This window comes from Taeniopygia guttata, chromosome 26 (assembly GCF_048771995.1).
Source record: "Taeniopygia guttata chromosome 26, bTaeGut7.mat, whole genome shotgun sequence".
Classification (NCBI taxonomy): Eukaryota; Metazoa; Chordata; class Aves; order Passeriformes; family Estrildidae; genus Taeniopygia; species Taeniopygia guttata.
In genome coordinates, this window is record NC_133051.1 from 3741889 (window position 1) to 3760364 (window position 18476).

At 57.3% G+C, this 18476-nt stretch overlaps 1 protein-coding gene across 8 annotated transcripts in view; it reads right to left on the minus strand.

Annotated features, from left to right (window-relative positions):
- The window catches only part of PPFIA4 (PTPRF interacting protein alpha 4), a 62392-nt gene that overhangs the window by 19238 nt on the left and 24678 nt on the right, over window positions 1-18476 (minus strand). For all 8 annotated transcript variants that reach the window (XM_072918768.1, XM_072918767.1, XM_072918766.1 and 5 more), the window contains exons 2-11: window positions 14530-15460; window positions 6758-6859; window positions 6487-6651; window positions 5889-5963; window positions 4240-4335; window positions 3500-3721; window positions 2938-3084; window positions 2699-2837; window positions 1945-2024; window positions 1004-1135 (exon numbers count right to left, since the gene is read on the minus strand). In XM_072918768.1, the coding sequence (XP_072774869.1) occupies window positions 1004-1135; window positions 1945-2024; window positions 2699-2837; window positions 2938-3084; window positions 3500-3721; window positions 4240-4335; window positions 5889-5963; window positions 6487-6651; window positions 6758-6859; window positions 14530-14766 (1395 nt within the window). In that variant the 5' untranslated portion in view covers window positions 14767-15460. The remainder of the gene's footprint in view (window positions 1-1003; window positions 1136-1944; window positions 2025-2698; window positions 2838-2937; window positions 3085-3499; window positions 3722-4239; window positions 4336-5888; window positions 5964-6486; window positions 6652-6757; window positions 6860-14529; window positions 15461-18476) is intronic.

An 18476-nucleotide genomic window follows, 5' to 3' on the forward strand; every position in this document is an offset into this window, starting at 1 on the left:
TCTGTCTAAATCTCCCCTGGTGAGTTTGTAACTGCCTGAACCAGTGCTCATTTTTGGTAAGTGCTGGCAGCCAAACAGGATCTTTTTTGTGCACGAAAGACCTGGATAAATTCTCAGGGTGGGCAAGTGCTGGCACCAGACTGGGGAGCAGGCAATGCTCTTCAAAACACGTCACCACCCTGGTCCCTGTTGCTGGGTGGGATTTGGACTCATCCCCGCAGATTGGGGATGAGTCCCTCCATCCTGCTCTTTATCCAGACAAATCTGCTGAACAACAGGACATGCTGGCATAGCCACATTTGGTCGAGGACAGGAGGAGCAGAGCAATGGGGGTGGGGGCAGAGCCAGCCCTGGAGGCATCAGGTGGGTGATGCACCTGTGTGCTCTGATGTGCTTAGGGCAGGAACCCTGAGAGAGCTGAATCACCAAGGCCTGACCTTCCACTGGCACTCTGGGTGGAGCCTTGCTTGGAGCCAGCTGCTCCCAGTTAATTCCATTCACACTGAGGCAGCCACAGCTCCAGCCAGCTCCTCCAAGGAAACCCAGTTTCCCTGGAGTCAGGTGAGAGATGTTCATGGACACTGCCCTGGCCTGGAGAAGGGAATTCAGTCTGCACCTGGGGGCAGGAAAGTTTTATGGCAGCACGTGGAACTGGGACAGGATGAACAAAGCAAAATTAGAGCGTTTTTCCTGCAAAATGCAGTTGGGATTTGCTCTGACAGCTGGGCAGAGGTGGCATCACAGGCAGAGACACAGGGAGGTGAGGGAATGGAGCGGGACAAATCCTGCTGCTGTGGGAGGGGGGAGGTGGTGGCAGGGGGGTCTCCCTGGGTGAGGTGACCAGAACAGTTCTCTGTGCTCCACCAGCCCCAGCACAACCATGTCTTGCCTGTTGCCATTTCTCCAGCCCTGCACAGGCACTTCCAGCCCTAGGCCATGGCTGGATGAGGCACACAGGGGCTGCAGACCCCTCAACCCACTGGACCCCTGCCCCAGGCAGTACCTTCTCCTCCAAGGCTGCCATCCTCTCCTTGAGGTGCAGCTGCAGCCGCTCGTTGGACTCGCTCAGCAGCCGATCCACGGTGTCCGAGAGCCGCTTGTTGTGCTCCTCGTTCATCTTCTCCCGCTGGCGGGCCTGGGACAGACACAGTGACACCCACGTCACATCCAGAGGGGCTCAGTGCCCTCCTGCCATCCTGTGCCATGGTGTCAGAGCTGGCCCACCAGGCCCAGCATTTGGGGTCAAATTCACCTCTTACAGCACTGCTTGGACCCTCTGTGGTGGCTCGGCTGCTCTCTGCCACCTCACAGCCAGGGATGAACAGGAGAGAAAAGGATTTAAGGAGACCATGCCTGCCTGCCTGCCCCTCAAGAAATCTTCTCTTGTGTATCTGCCAGGAATATCCACAGTGGGTGCACCTCCCAGACCCTACTGGATACTGAACCTCTGGATTTTCAAATATCTGTCTTAAGGAAAAATCTAGGGGCTTCCCCAGGGCCACATCTGTAATGTGACCTGGGTGACCCGAGAAATGGGCATCACAGCCTCCTGCATGGACAGCCCAGCCCCGGCTGAGAAGCTGAAGGACAGACTGTGCAGCCCAGGGTACAGCAGCTCAGCTTCCCTGCCCTTTTCATTCTGCTGATCCAGGCTTGGGGGAAGAGGTGCTGAAGCCACCTCCCCTTCCACCCTTTCAGGTCCCAGCTTGCCCCAGGGGTTGATGCTGAGAGGGGTGGGTATGGAATATTAACAGCAAGCCTTGGATGCCTGGGAAAGGGGAAATCACACAGGGAGCACCATGAGCTCCTCTGTGGCTCAAGTTTAAGTGATCCTGGATGGGAAAGGATTAACCAGGCTGTTCTCCCAGCCTGCTTCTGAACTGCAATCCAGGTGTGCCCAGGTACCCAGACACCAAGGCAAGGATCAGGAGGATCAGGACTTACCCTGGCCAGCTCCTGGTTCTTCTCCTCCAGCTGAGTCTCCAGCTGCCGGAGGTGCTCCTCGATACTCCCATGCCTCTCTTCTGCCTGGGAAAAGAAGAGCAGCCTTCTCAGATGATGCTCCCCAAAGCCATGAGGGCCCTGCTGCATCCTGGTGTCCATCTCTGCATCTGAGTCCTTCCTGGGATGCAGGGCTCTCTCTTCCATTGCCTGCAGCCCTGCCAGGGCTCCCTGTGAGCCCAAACCAGCCCTGCTGGCATTGTGACAGGAGCTGGAGGTGCTCTGTGAGGGACTAAACACCATTCCAGAACCCAGGAAGGACAGGGATGGCCGCATCCATTCCTCCCTCCAAAAGCCAGCCTGGTGCTTCCTCTTTCTCCTCATCTTAGAGTGGCCTCACCCAAGCCAAAGGGCATCCACACCAACAGGGCCATCCCTGCCTTGGAGAAAGGGGCTGAGGGAAGGGAGCAAACCCGTCATGTGCAGGACACACTGAGGTGTCCTTTAAGGGTGGTGCCTTGTCCCTGCAGCAGTGGGGACAGCAGGGGATGGAGAGGCCACAGCTGGGAAGGAGAATGGGATGCCTTGGGCTGTCAGGGGCTCCATCGCTGCAGGGGACGGCCAGACCCAGCTCCTCCCCTGATCCCAGCACTGCTCTCTGTCTCCAATCCCTGCCCTCCTTCTCCAATCCCTTCTCTCCCGTTCCCTCAGGTCTCTGACATCCCCTCCAGCTCCAGTCCGGCCCCACCCCTGCCACTTGCCTTGGTGAGCGCTGCAATGCGCTGGGCCAGCTCCGCTTCCACCTCGGGCAGCGTCTCTGCCTTTCTCATTGTCTGCTGCAGCTTCTGCTCCGCCAGCTCCAGCAGCTCCTGCAGGTGCCGCGCCTTCTCCTCGCACTGTGGGACAGCAGGATGACTGCCCGGTATGTCCCCCCCACAGCCCCTTCTGCCCCCGGGCCCCCGGGGCAAGGGGACACTCAGGGCCCAGGTTCAGTACCTGGCGGTGCAGCGACTCCTTGTTGGCCAGCTCGTTCTCCAGTTTGTCATTGAGGTCATGGATGGAGGTGGCCTCTCGCTGGGCTGCCAGGTACCGTTTCTCCAGCGTGGTGATCCTCTCCTCCATGTCCTCCTTCTGTGCCAGGGCCTGGGGAAGTGATGGGGCTGTCACATCCTGCTCTGTGACAGCGTTTTGGGAATAGCAGGGCCATCCAGCTCCTTCAAGTCTGGGACACCCCAAGTCTAAGGGGTGTGAAAGCCCCCCTTGACATGGGGATGAGGGACAGCAGAATGAGGCAGTGATCAAGGGAGAGTCAAACAATCACAGGAAAACCTTCTAGAGAGGACAGAGATCCCTGTCCCAGGTGTGCAGCACACCTGAGAGCCTGTCTGTAACCTCAGGGAATTTCTGCTGGTGGACCTGGGGACAATTTCCCAAAGGCAGTGGCCTCTTTTGGAGAACATCCTGCACACAACGGGAGTTCCATCCCCTTCCCAGCCCACTGGAAACAGCTGTGAGGTCTCTGCCCCAGGCTGGGCAGTGCAGGGGGACAGGAACTCACCTCTCGGAGGTCTCTCTGGTACTTGCTGCTCATCTCCTCAGATTTGATCAGATCCTTCCTGGCAGTGCCCAGATCCTCCTCCAGCTCGGCCACACTGGCAGCCAAGGCAGAGATTCGCTCCTTGGCCTGGACCACTTCAAAATTCTGCTTCTCCAGGAGCTCCTGAAGCTCCACCACCCGCCCAGCCTCGTCGTCTGGGTGGACAGAGCCATTGGAGAGACGCTGCAAGGCACCAGAGAGGAAGGTGGATATCAGGATGCTCCAAAGCCCCCAGGCTGTGGCATTGCCTGCAGCTACTCTAAGTGGAATGTGGCCCTGCAGGGACTTGGTGAAGGGGTGGAAGTGGAGACAGGAGGCTCTGGGACCACCATCAACAGCCTCCACAGAAGCCAGGGATGGGGCTTTTTACAGGAATGATGGAATATGGACGGCTGAGGGCTTCCCAGAGCATCTGGTGGATGATGTCCCTGTCCATGGTGGGGGTTGGAACAAGACGGCCTTTAAGGTCTCATCCCATACAAATCATTCTGTGATCTCTGGGAAGTAGAACCCCTTGGAGCACTCAAGCACAAATTCAGTGCTCAGAAATGGCCTGTATCCACCAGAAGGGCATTTCCCATGGGGCTGGACCCAGAGGAGAGGGAAAACTGTTTTCAGCACCATGGAGCCAGCACCAGGGAGGTGGGAGAAATGTCAGCCTCACTGAGCATGGTCAGAGCAGGGCTTTCCTGGGCTCTCACCTTCCATGGAAGCTTCGGTGGTGCTTCCTTGGGCTCCCTCTCCTCGCGCTCGCCTGCTGCAGGCTCCCGGCTGGAGCCTTGCTGCAGAGCTGCCACCTGCATGGGAACAGGCACTCAGCTCTGGGGTCAGCAGGAGGTGAGGCCAGTCCTGCTGCACCAGGGCTGCACCAGTTCCTGCCAGAGTCCTGCTTGTGGCTGGGGGGGACCAGGAGTGGGTGAGGAACAGCCCTGAGCTGGCACTGCTGGGGTCACACCCGGAATCCTGGGGGCAGCTCTGGGCCTCTCAGTTCAGGAAGGACACTGAGGGGCTGGAGCAGGTTTCGGGAAGGGAACAGAGCTGAGGAAAGGTCTGGAGCACCAGGAGTAGCTGAGGGAGCTGGGGGCACTCAGCCTGCATAAAAGGAGGCTCAGGGGGAGCCCTTCTGGCTCTGCACAGCTCCTGCCAGGAGGGGACAGCCTGGGTGGGGGGTGGTCAGGCTCTGCTCCCAGGGAACAAAGGGACAGGACAAGAAGAAATGGCCTCCAGCTGTGCCAGGGGAGGGTCAGATTGGACATCAGGAAAAAAAATTCCCTGAAAGGGTGGTCAAGCCCTGGCACAACTACCCAGGGCAGTGATGGAGTCACCATCATTGGAAGTGCTCAAAAAACAAGTGGACATGGAACTTAACAATATTGTTCAGTGGGCATGGGGGTGTTGGTCAAATATTGGAGGCTTTTCCAGCTTTAATGATTCCATGATTCTAAGAGAGAGGAAGTCAGAGGTGCTGGGAAGGCTCAGCACTGAGGGAGGTTTTCCTGGTGAGCCCTGGATCCCAGGGCTCCTTCCCTGCTCTGGGTTACAGCCAGACAGATTCTGAACCCAGTGCAGCAGGAGTAGGGGATAAACACTGGCACTGTGTCCTGCTCTGATAGGGGAGGATGGGGAATGCTCCCTAAAAGGAGAGGGTCCTGGGAGCCTGGGAAATATCATGAGACTTATCCTGGGAACTGGAAAGAGAAGCAAAATTTGTCTGGCAGAGGCTGTAGGAATAACTCTTTCCTTTTGGGAGTAGTGGCTGGGCACAAAATCCAGGAAGGAAAACAGAGTTCATGTCTCTTCAAGAATACTTTATCCCTGGAAGTGTTCAAGGCCAGGTTGGACAGAGCTTAGGGTACCCTGGGATAGTGGAAGGTGTACCTGCCCATGGCAGGGAGTGGAATGGGATGAGCTTTAAGGTTCCTTCCCACCCAAATGAGTCTGGGATTCTGAGATGACAATGGCTGGAGGTTGGGGACAGCGAAATCCCAACCCCAGGACTCCAGCAGGGAAGAAGAAGGGGGATGCAAGATGAGATGCTTGAAGCAGTGTGGTTTGGGTCTCTGCCAAATCAGGGCAAATCCCACGTCACCCTCAGCCCCCTGGAATGATTCAGATTCAGACTGTTTTTGTCAGTGACATGAATTCCAAACAGCAAACAAAAGGGAAATGTCACCTGCGAGACAAACGGTTTTCAGAATCTTTACAAGGTTCCTTAAATACAAACCTTCAAATAAACAGCAATTTTAGAACAAAAGCCTTACATCAAACCTGACCAAATGCAAATACCAGATGAACTCCCAAAGGTAATAGGGAGCATTCCCAGCCCAGCAGGTGCCCAGGTACCTCTTACCTGCCGATGGGCATCCACAAGCTGCTCCTCCAAGGTGGCCACTCGCTCCAAGGCTGCTCGCAGGCGCTCCCTCACCTGCAGGTGAGTGAAACAATGGAAAAGGCTGCTATTTATCCAGGATTAGGGTGTCCAGGATTTAGGCATGCTCCCAGGCCTGTTTGTTGGGCTGACAGATAGGCTCAGGTGGATTCACAGCTCAGGTTCATCCAGCCTATCACGGGGGTGGGGGTTGAAGTTGTGTTGGAGACAACAAGCTGGGCCAGTTCTTGGAGATCTAGGGCAAAAATAGCCTGGAGAGGTCTCGTAGCAGAGGAAGGAGATGCTTGAGGTGAATGAATGAGGAGGAACAGCGAAGACTGACCCAGGGTGTCAAATGCCACCACACCGACAGTAACGTAGGAGAATTCCCTGTCCCCAACAGCCTCAAACCCAGAAGATACACTGGGCAGCCTTAGCAGCTCCTCAATGCAAGTTTGGGATATCCAAGAATTTCCTTCTGAGGGCCCCCATGTCACCTTAACAACACAAAGTAGCAGGGAGGGAGTGGAGGGTTGGGAGAAGGAGCTCTGAGCAGGAGAGGTCCCAGCAGCTTTCCCACCTTTTCATCCAGTGCCTTGTGATGCTCAAAGAGTGACTTGAGTGCCTTGAGCACCTCGACCTCACTGGACACCCCAGATGGCGACTGGGCCTGCCGCTTGACCACGGTCATCCTGAGGGAGCGCTCATGCCGTGACACCAGGCACTCCAGGTGCTCCAGCAGGAGCTGCAGGGGGATGAGAGAGGGGCTGTCACTGCCAGGATGGGCCCAGCAGCCCCTGGCTCCCACAGTCCCAGCACTCAGGGCCTGCCAGCACGCTCTCCAGGCTCACCCGGGTGTTGTTGCGCTCGGCTTTCAGCTCTGAGATCTCCTCCTCCCTCTCCAGGAGCTGCTCCCGGCAGGTGCTGAGCTCCCGCGTCAGCGTCGCAAACTCCTGCGGAGAGCAGGGACAGAGGGTGGGATGCAGTCAGCATTCCAGCCCCACTGCTGGACCTCCAGCACAGCATTTCCCATCTAAACCCAACCAGGGTAGCACTGTGGGGTATGTGGAGAAACCAGTGGAGTGGCACACCCAGACCAGGAGGGGATTTATTCCTGGTTTCCCTCATGCTCTGGACAAGGAGAACACAGAAGCTCAAGATTTATCTCACTTGGTTTGATGTCCAGTGACACAAGAAACTGCTCTACAGCTGCAGAAGTGGCTGATGGCATTTAAAGCATCCCAGTCAAGACCACCAGCAGGCTCCCATTCCCACTGTCCCCTGGATGCAGCTCCCACCTTGGAGCACCCCATCAGGCTAAAACTCACCACAAAGCCACAGCCGGTCAGGATGAGTCCCCTGGCCCTCAGCCAGCCTCTGCCATGGCCTCAGGACTCAGAATCATCCAAAACTTCCTTCCAAAAGAAAGCAGTTGCTGCCTCAGTCTAGCATGTGCAGCCCCAGTGAGCTGCAAATGAGGCACCCCCAGGTCCCAAGTCCCAGCTGAGAGGGATGGGGCACAGCAGGAGAGATGCCAGGTGCCACCAGCTCTTGCTGCTGCCACCGCTTCCCCTGGGGATGTGACAGCCAGCAAGGAAAAGCCATGCCCAGAGCAATGCCAAAGGAATGCTGCACACCCAGCACATCCCTCAAGACAGGATGAAAACCACAATCACACTTGTGGCTGTGTTCGAGGGGAAAGGAAACTCACTTTGAAGTCCCTTGTATACAAGAGGGTTCCCTTTCCCATAAAAAATGAAACCCAGCACCTGGGTGAGCCCAGGAGAACCTCCCATTGCTCCCAGTGTCTCTTCAGTGGTGCCAGGCCTAAGTGAGTTTTTGCAGCTGGGATTTCTTAGGGTGAGAAATGCAAATGCAGGAACGTGCCATGAATTCACACCATGTTCAGTGCTGTTGGAAAGAATTTTAAAAGGCAAGGGATTTCAGAAGAAGCCAAGAAGGATTTGATGGAGCATTAACAAACCAAATTTCAAGAGGGGGCTGAGAGCTGCTTTACAGCATGAAATTCTTTTTCACTTTAATTTTCAGGTTTACCAAATAAAACCCCTTCAAACCAAAGCAAAGCACTGAGGCTTAGGCTGAACCAAATGCTCTGCTCAGCTCCAAGTGAAACCTCCTGTGACAGCTGAAGCTCTGAGAAACCCAGAGCTTTTACATCTGTTTGCCCCAGCCAGGTTTTCTCTCTCCCTCCCCACCCCAAACCTGTCACACTGGTGGGGTTTGTAGCCTGGGATTGGTGGGGATGGTGGTGCCACTGGTGCAGTTGAGACCTCCACAGTAGGACAGGACCTGAGCAGGTCACAGTGAGGGGAAAGAATCACTGTCCCCATAAACAGCTGCTTTCCTGCCTGTCACCTGCCTCAGGCAGCTGCCACCCCTCATCCCTGCTCTACATCCCTGCTCTGGCATCCCTGCTCTGGCATCCCTGCTCTGACATCCCTGCTCCACATCCCTGCTCCACATCCCTGCTCCACATCCCTGCTCTGACATCCCTGCTCTGGCATCCCTGCTCTGGCATCCCTGCTCTGACACCCCTGCTCTGACATCCCTGCTCTGGCATCCCTGCTCTGGCATCCCTGCTCTGACACCCCTGCTCTGACATCCCTGCTCTGGCATCCCTGCTCTGACATCCCTGCTCCACATCCCTGCTCTGACATCCCTGCTCTGACATCCCTGGTCTGGCACTGCCCCGGGGTGTGAGGTCCCCTGTTCCTTCCCAGACCCCTTCCTGCCCTATCCATTCCCCAGGAACCACTCCAGCCCTGCAGTTTTCCCTTTTCCCATCCCTTCTTAGGGCCCACTCCCATCTGGGATCACCCCTGATCTCATCCCTTTCCCAGGGATCCCCCTTCTCCCCACCAGTTCTCCCCCAAACTGTCACAACACCCCAAACCTCACCGGTAACCCCTGCCATGCCCCATCCCATACTTGCTTTGGGAGCATCCCCAGGGCACAGGGAACCCTGGGCAGACCCAGCTGCGGGACCCCGCCGTGCCTGGCGCTGGGATCCCCATTCCCAGCCCGGCCGCAGCCACACGTGCGCATTCCCTGGGTTATGCAAGCGCTGCCAGCAGCTCCCGAGCATCCCTGCGGATTAGAGCCGGGCTGGGAATGCCGGCCAGCAGAAAGCAGCAGGGAGATGTGCCAGAGAGGTGCCCGTGCATCGCCACGGATTCAGGGATCTGTCACTCCTCCAGCCCCTCAACACGCCAAGAGACAGGCGGCAGGGCTCCGGGAGCTTGGGAAAAACATCCTGGCAGCCCGGATGGTCCCGGGAATGTCTTCCAGTAGCCCCAGCTGTAAACCTGGGGGACGCATCGGGGGCAGGACCCTGCGGATCCAAAGCCTCTCTTCTGCTCTGCCGCTGGAAGGGGACATGGATGTTCTTCCCACTGGAGTGAACAGGGATCGGTGGGACAAAGCATTGGAGGCAGCAGGAGGACAGGGATGGCCAGTGCTGGGGACAGAGATCACCAGCACCCAGCCTCCTCTCCCTGCACTCCCTCGTTGTGGTGGCCAGGCTGTACAGCTGCTCCTGCAATCAGTATTTCATCCTGAAAGAGGGGATTAAAAGGCAGCAAATCCTCTGGAGAGAGAGGCAGCCTCTGCTGTGGCCAGCCCAGCACGCAGGCGGTCAGCGGGTCACAGCCAGGGGTGGGCACGGCACAGAGCTCCTGCCAGCCCTTCCCTAGGGTGCTCCTCTCCCAGCCCTTCATCCTGACAGGAGTGCTGGCTGCATCCTGTGCTCTGTGTCCCACATCCTGCGCCAGGCCTGGAGCACCCCATGGCAAATCAAAGAGCCCTCAGTCACTGTCCCCGCTCAGAGGAAGGCTGCAAAAATGAACATTTACAACAAAAATAGCAACAGCCCTGCGGCAAGCCAGGCCAGCAGTGAGGTCAGCCAAGTACACAGGGCCAGAGTATGATGCCTTGGGAATAAAAAATAGGAATAGATCACTCCAGCACCCGCTTGCAGCCACCTCCCTCAGCCCCAGCTGTGCCAGATGCCAATGCTGCCACCTTGCTCTGGGAACACTGGTGGGCACCAGGCTAGTTGAGGACCATGACAAACTGTCCCCAGTTCACAGCTGCAGTGTCACACTGTGGAGTGCAGCCTCCAACCCCATCCACAGGTGTGCCATGGCTCTCCATCCCAGCGAAGTGGGGATAAAGAGGATCCAGATGATTTTCCTCTGCCCTGACCATGGCCAGGAGTCTTCCAGGCAAGGCAGAGGCACCTGCCCAGCTATGATAAGCTCTGGGACTAAGCAGGGACACCTATAAACAGATTTGAAAGTGAAGTCTCCAGTCCAAGAGTGGACAATGAGACACAGCCTGGGAGTCCCTGGGAGCCCTGCAAGCCCAGCAGTTCAGGAAGGGGCCAGTTTGGATTAAAACCAAACCTCCATCTTGTGACTGACTGGGCTTGGCCCCAAGTCCCTCGGGTGAGGGAAGGAGCAGGATGTAGAGATGCTGTTTTCAGGACAGGGAACGAGACCTGGAGGTGTTGAAGTGGGATGCTGTGAACTGGGACTCAGATCTTTAGTCAGCACCAGGCATGTTGGGGGTTTGGGGTTTTCTTCCTTGGTTGCATCAGGGGAGAAGGCACAGGGAAGAGCTGGAGGCAGGCCAGGAACCAGCAGCATGGAGATGGCTGGAAAAGCACGGCGAGGCTTAGGAAGCTCAGGGGGAGAAGGCTCCAAGGCCTGTAGCATGAAAAAGCTGAAATGCCAAAGTCATCAGCCCAGGGCCCCCTTGTGTCTCTCCCAGCGCCGTCTGCAGCACAGACAGGGATGCAGCAGGACCACACCACAGCCAGCAAAATTCCCTGTTTGTGGCAGGAGCACCACTGCTGCTCCATCACACCTGAGCCTGGGGACAAACGGGCTCCAGCTGTAGGATCAACGGCATTTGAAAGACCCTAATTGGAGAGACTGCTCCTGATGAGCGGCAGGAGATGGGTGGGAAGGATGCCTGTGCTGGGAAATCAGCGCTGCTGACTCGGCATGAGGGAGAGTCCCATCCATCGTCTGCCCATGTGGCAGCCCCATCACCCCACTTCTCCTTCTGTCCCAGGAGTGGAGCAGAATGAAGAGAAAGCCCCAAATCAGAGACGAGGGGATAAACGCACCCCCAGCAGTTGTAGCATGGGATTACACAGATTAAATCCTGCTGTGTAAACCCAGGGCTACGACCATCACCCACCCCCAGCGCTGGACACCAGCACCTCCCGGACCTCCTGGATACAACACTGGGGCTCTGCAAGAGCATCCATGGGGAATCAGTGCCCTGCCTTCATCAGGATGTGTATTTCCAACTGGGATTGCTCAGGGAGGAGCATTGTGCAGCCAGGCAAGCAGGAATCCAACATCTCAGCATCCTTGTCTTCTAGGAGCACAACCAGCTCAAATGGTTCCACACAGCTGCCAGATCCCTCTATCCTTCCCAAAATCTGGAAATGCTTTAAGGATCTTACCTGGTGAGTGATTTCCCCCACCTGGGACTCCTGAGGTTTCCATTTACCTGCTGGTCTTTGCAAGTTAACTCGAGATATACTTAGAAGTTAAATGCGACTGTTTGATGTCAGGACCTGCCCCAGCTCCTGGGGGACCTCCAAGGAGTTTGGGCAGTCTTAGGGGGTCTGCTCACCCCAAAAAGGCCAGATGTCAGCTCTCTAGGCAGCCCAAAAGGCAGCAAAGGTGCAGCAGAACTCCACAGAAGAAGGAACTGCAGGAGGTTTGCATGGCCATTGGCAGCCCACAGCCCTCAACCTGCTGATATCTGGGGGTGTGTTCTTCCTCAGACACGGCTGGGGACAGGGACTCCTGCCAAACCTCCAAGTCATGGCAGCACAGGGAGGAGCTCCATCCCACACAGGACCCTGAACTGTGAACACATCTGGATGCACCAGGAGCGCTGAGTGTCACACCCCCTTGTGGCACCTGCCCCAGAAGAAACTGAGCTGAGGGGCTGGGAGCAAAGCCAGGGCCTTGGGGGACTGTTGAAGGCACCCAGAACCTGCTCAGGGCTCGGTCCTTGGTCACGAATTCCCTGCAGAACAGGGGGTTGGAGCTGGAGCTTTCAGCCCGATTAAGTCACATTCTGCACTCTCACATGAATAAATAAATCATGTAAGAAGCATTAAGGCAGCTTAGTCTCCCCAGGAAATCGCCCTGGAGTTCTGCCTTTTGGGGGCTGAGGGATGTCCCCATGGACTGGGGGTGGGGATGGTTCAGCCATACAGCACAGGCAAGGGGGAATGGGAGCTACAGGCAGAAGCATCCCTGCAGCATCCCTGCAAAGGGGCTTGCCCTGCACAGGCACATCCCCTGCCTGCCCCAGATGCACATTCCCAGCCTGTCCCTTTGGATCCCATGCTGACACCGCACAGCAGCATCCAGCTGCCACTGTGCCCTGGGAGGGTGCTGAGTTCCATGTCCCCAGCTGCCACCCACCCCAGCCTCACCAGGCAGAGCACCCCCCAGCCTGGCTGCACCCAGGGGACACTACTGATGAGCCTGGGGGCCCAATCCTGCCCTCAGAGAAGGGGTTCTCCCAGATATCCAGCTTGCATCCCATTCCCAGCGGGGTCTGAGACACTGCAAAAGAGCTCACAGAGAAGGAGGAAGAGGAGGGGACAGACCTGTGGGATGCTCCCAGTACCCTGGGGAGAGACCTGCGCGTCCCGGTCGGACTTACCTGGTACATGCACATGCTGGGATTAGTCCCATTGGGCAGGTGAGCGCCTCTGGATTTGCTTCCCGTGTTCATGCCGAGCCCTCATGTCCAAGGGAGAGCACGGGCGGCGCTGGGGGTCACCGTGCCCGGGCGTGGAGCCCCCTGCCCGCGCAGGGACCGCGGGAGGCAGCAGAAGCTCCTCAGAATTCCCCATGGGATCGCCCCAGTCGCATCCCAGGGCCGCGGGGGCCAGAGGCGGCCCCAGCCAGGCACACAGTGGGTCGTGGGCACAGCGCTGCCAGCACGTCCCTGTGTGCTGACCCAGATTGCTCCGAGCACATCCCGAGGCGCCGAGGGCCCGTCCCTGGAGCGGGAGCAGAGGCTAAATCCGTGCATCCCTTAATCCAGGATGCTGTGCTGGGGCGGGCAGAGAGTCAGGCTGACCCGGCTTGCTCTCTCCAGAGCGGGGAGCAGAGGGACCGAGCCCTCAGCACAGGGAGCGGCTGGTGAGACTGAATGCACCCAACACTTGAGAATGTCTCAGCAACTCTCTCAGGAAGGTAAACTCATCCAGAGGGACCTCAGGAACTCCTGAGAAGCACTGTTGGGTGTTTTGGTCTCAGCATCTTGGGCAGAGCCAGGACCAGCCCAGCTCTGTGTATGGAGCACCTGCTCCCAAGCTGCTTTCCTCTATCCAGACAAGGCAGGGATGCAGAGAGCTGGCCAGCCAACAGCACAAGCTCTGTCCTAGCTTGTGCCACCAGTTTTGACCCATTTCCCATCTCTCCAAGGTGCTCCAAACCCCACCACCCACACAAGGAAGACCTCAGGTTTCAGCACTGCAGAGTTAGAACAGATGCAACATTCGAAGCCTCCTGCTCCCCTTGGCTGCTGGGCTCCTCCCACACCATACCCACAGTGGAGCAGAGCAAGAGCCCCCCAAAATCCCTGTTACCCCACATCTGAGCCCTGGGACACTGTGCTATCCCAAAAGACCCCAAAAGGATGGTGGGTAGCTCAGATTCATCCTGCACAGCCCTGTGACACTGGACTCATCCACCTCACCCTCTTCTAGCCTGAATATCTTTGTGGAAATCAAGACCAGGCCTCTGGAGTACCTGGAGAGGGTCCTGCAGGTGGAGGAACCAGGAGCAGAGCACCAGCAGAAGGCCCAAGGGATGCCCTGATTCCCCAAGCCCTGGGCTGCTCACTGAGCACAGACCTCTGGCAGCCTCGCTGGCCTCTGCCCCACTGCTCCCTAAGATGTCCCACTCCCCACCCTGCGCCAGCTCTGCCTCCAGTGTCCCCTCTCAGGACCAAGATTGAGACACAGAAGTCCCACTGCCCCACTGGGAAATGGGGCTGATGGAAAGGAGGCCTCCTGGCGAGGGCAGGGGCAGCAGTGGGGCTGCTCTGCACAGTGGGGAAGGAGAGTGATCAATGGTTAATGTCCCCATTTAAAATGCCAATGTGGGCTCAGCACTTCCTGACATCCCAAGAAGTTGACTGGAGGCAGCCAGCCAGATCTGCAGCCCAAAATGAGCTATCTGCTCGCCAGGTGCTGTCCCCCAGCTGTCCCCATGAGAAGCGAAGGCTCTGCATCTGTCTTGCTCTCACTCTGGGGTGTCCTTGGGGAGGCTTTGCCCCTTCTCCAAATCCATTCCCCTGTGGACAAGGGGATTGCACTCCTACCCCTCCTCAGAGACCAGCAAGGATACAGAGCAGCAGGGAAGATGTCCAAGGTGGTTGTGGCTTGGCCTGAGAGAACGTGCAGGATTTACTGTTGACATGAGGTGCAACACTCGCGGCAGCATCACCACTGCCACACCAAACCAACCCTCCCAGGGCCATGAGCTAAACCCCACATCCAATGCCCCTCGTGTGCCTCAGGGCAGGCTCTGCTCATGCCAGGGCAGGTCCTCACCTGTGGGAGTGCCGAGTTCAGCTGCCTCTGGAGCTGGTCCCGCTCCCTGAGCGTCTCCTGCAGGCGGCTCTGGGTGACAGCGAGCGTCTCGCGCGTCTCCCGCAGGGTGTCCAGCAGCTTGTCCCTCTCGTCCAGCATGTTCACCATCAGCTGCTCGAAGTCAGCGTCCGCCTCCGAGCCCTGCGGGGGGCCCAGCGGGTCCCCCTCGCTGATGGTGGGCATCACCTCGCACATCATGGCTGGGCTGGCTGGGGAGGGTCCCGACGGGGCTGGGGGTGTGCTGAGCACAGGTCACATCACTGCGGGCTCCCCGGGGCCAGGGAGCCAGCACGGGAGGGGACAGGGGGATGTTCAAGGAGGTGGACTCCCCATCCCTTCCTCCTCGTGCTAAGCAGCAGCTGGCATCACTCCAGCAGGGTGCAGGGATGTCCTGGGCACCAACAGGGTCCTTGCAGTCACCAGTGCCCCACTCGCTGTGTTACTGCTGGCTCCCGCTGCCACCTCTCCTGGGTCCTGTGTGCCACCTCTCCTGGGTCCTGTAAATCACCTCTCCTGGGTCCTGTGTGTCACCTCTCTGGAGTCCCGTGTGTCACCTCTCCTGGGTCCTGTGTGTCACCTCTCCTGGGTCCCGTGTGTCACCTCTCCTGGGTCCTGTGTGTCACCTCCCTGATGCCTTTCCAAGCGGCTGCAGCATCTGTGATCCACGGGTTGTTCAGAGTGGGACAAAACAATCCTTGAGGATTTGTCCCAGTGGAGAGCCCAAGCCAAGAGCAGCACAGGGAGGGTCCAGGGAATGTTTGGGCTGCCTGGGCATGCTGAGGGGGGCTCTGGTGAGGATGGGCTGTTTCCCCAAAGCTGGATGAGATGTCACTGCTGATGTGGAAGCGTGTCTCCGTTGAGCATCACAGTTTTTCAAACACCCAGCAGTGACCTGCAGCAGAGGGGACAGAGATCAGATCTCTCCTGCTGCCCCCATAATGCCCAGAGACCTGCCCAGCACCCTCTGCCCCCATCAAACCCTCGAGAGCTGCACCAGGTGGGATCGGCACCCACATGAATGGGCTGTACTGGGTTGTACCTCCTGTGCCCACTACACCAAATCCAGGATGGTACCAAGCTGCAGGAAACAGCAACCCTGGCACCCAAAATCCTGCAACTGTCTTTGGCATTCACATATCCTGGGCCAGGATCCCATGCCCTCTGTGGAACTCCTGGCTGCCCAGAGCCCCTGTGGCTCCACTGTTCCTCAGCATCAGGGAATTTGCAGAAATCAGGCTCCAATCTGAGTTTGGCCCAAACCTGGCAGGAAGTCAAAGCAACAAATGAGCTGAATGATTGGATTAATGTTCCTCCCTCCTCTAGACAGATATGCTGGGCCCAGCTGTTCAGTGACAACTGAATTCCAGCACATCTTCCCTTGGTCAAAGCCCTCCCAGGGGATGGAGGCAGCAGCATCCTCAAATTCCTGCCCAAGCACAAGCACCACAGATGAGAGGCTGGAGGGGAGAGGCAGAGCTGACATTTGGGCAATATAAAGGCTGGTTTAAAGCAAGCTGAGAGCCCAGCCCAGGGGTGATGCTGGAACCCATAGCCCCACCTTCCCTAAACCATCCCAGACAAGGAGCCAGGTGGGGATTCAAAGTCCTGTGGGGGAACTTCAGCCCTCTGCAGCCAGGTGAGGGTCCCCAGCAGCAAGGCTGAGTGTGATACTGCCACCCCAGCCACTGTGGGGACCTGCCCACCCCGTCACCATCTGAGTCAGGGGACAAACCACGGGCAGGGCTCGAGCTGAGCAGCCAAACACAACGTGGCAGGCCCAGGGTGAGGAGTGCTGGTCTAGTGCTGCTTCTGGGGCAGGCCCCGCTCCAGTTCCAAACTTTCCAGATGAAATGCTCAAGGATAGGTCTGAATATTCTGAGTCTGTAGATGCATCTCAGGCTGTGGCTGCCCCATCCCTGGAAGTGTCCAAGGCCAGGTTGGACAAGCCTTGGAGGAATCTGGGATAGTGGCAGGTGTCCCTGCCAGTGGCAGGGGGTGGGACTGGATGAGCTTTAAGGTCCCTTCCAGCCCAAATCAGCTGTGATTCTGTGTCACTTCCCCTTCAAACTCTCCCCCCCCCCTCCCCGACATGGATAAAAAGGACCTGCACACAGGCATGGGCCAGAGCAGCCTGTCCTGCCCCTTTGGGCTGGGATGAAAGCTCTTGTGTCCAACAGCTCAATGTCACTGCAGGGACCTGCCCTGATGAAAGGTGACACTTGTGAAGAGGTGCCTTTGTCACACCAGATACTGCCAGGACAGGGGAATCAGAACTCTGCTCTTTGGATGACATTGGCTCATCAGCTGAGGGGAAGTTTGACACAAAAAACTCTCTAAAAATAGAGAGGATCTGACAAAAGCAGCAGCCCCTCACTGTGCATCCTGCGTGATGCTGAGCCAGCTCTCAGGGGACATAGGACAGGGCTGTCCCACAGGTGGTGTCCTCCCCTCCCTTCACAGATTGGATCCTCAAGTGGGATAAAACCTGTTGTGGACATGTAACACTGTCCTGAAGCTTTGAGAGTTGTTCACACTCTGTCCTGGCTGTTGGGATGTGGCTGACCAGGGTAACTGTGGATTCATGGGATAACTGCACTGAGGACATCCCATCCCTGCAGCATCCCACCAAGACAAGGCTGGTGGAGCAAAAGGCACAGAGTGAGGGACCATTCCAGCCCCTGCTCTCCTTGGGTTGAGTTGGACATGAGCCTCATCCGTGTAATTAAGCAGGAAAAATGCTTTACAGTTCTATGGCCCCTAATGAACCAGGGGTACCCACAGGCATGTGGCTCCCTACCACCTTTCCTGGGGTTAAGAGGTACCAGACTGCAGAGAGATGCAGGGCCAAGAAGAAACCAGTCCTAGCCAAGGATAAACCCTGTTAATTTGGGTGCAAAGCCTAAATGAGGTGACTTGCATGCCCCCTCCTCTGCTGTGCCTCTGCCTGAGGGGTGAGCATGGAGAAGGAACACGCAGGCTGGGCAAAGTCTGGCAGCTCCTGAGCACGACTTGAATGGCAAAATGAGCCCCATGGGCATGGCCCCAGCCAGCTGCTGGTGGGGATTTGGGAGAAATTAGCAGATTAATTAAGAGATATTAAACAAGGCACAGGCAAGAACCCCACAAGCCCTCAGGGAAGGGAAATGCTGCAGGGAATGACCAAGACATAAATCTGATCAGAGCAATGATGGGATGGAAATTTATCCCAGCTGCAAAGGAGAGACACCCTCACCATGAGGAGACTCTGCAGATACCCATTCCAGCAGGGCTGTGGCAGCTTCCCACACCCCCATGGGGCTGGACCCACACAGTGCAGGAAGAGGCACAGATTTACATCCAAGAGCTGATTTTCTTTCTGCTTCCCCCATGGTTGAGCTCGTGCACGGGTTGTTCTGCAAACCTGCTCCTGCCCACAGTCACATCCTGTTATTCCTGTGTGCTTGTGCAGGGAGATGGGAGATGAGCACAGCCAGTCCCTCAGCCTGGGGAGGGTGAACACAGAATCACAGGGATCTTACACAGCACTGATGCTGGTCCAGGATGGACTCATCCCATTCCACTGGTCCCCAAAAGCCTCTGTGCCCTGTCCCTGAGGATGCTCAGTGAAGCATCAAACTCTCCTGGACAAGTAACTTTGGTGACCCAAAGCTCCTCTGTGCCCAGGGTTTGGGGGTGTCTCTACTGAGGGAAGTCACATTCCCCCCTCGTCCTGGACCACCAAGGACACAAACAGAGGTGTAAGGCAGGAGCTTCCAAACCCCTGCAGCTGGAGCAGCCCTATGAGCAGGGTGAGACCTCCCACCACCACAGAGAGCAGCCATAGCCCCCTTGGCCTGGCCTGAAACCCCCAGAAAGGTGGGGACAGCCAGCCCAGGGCTCTTGGGGCTCTCTGTGCCTCCCAGGACACA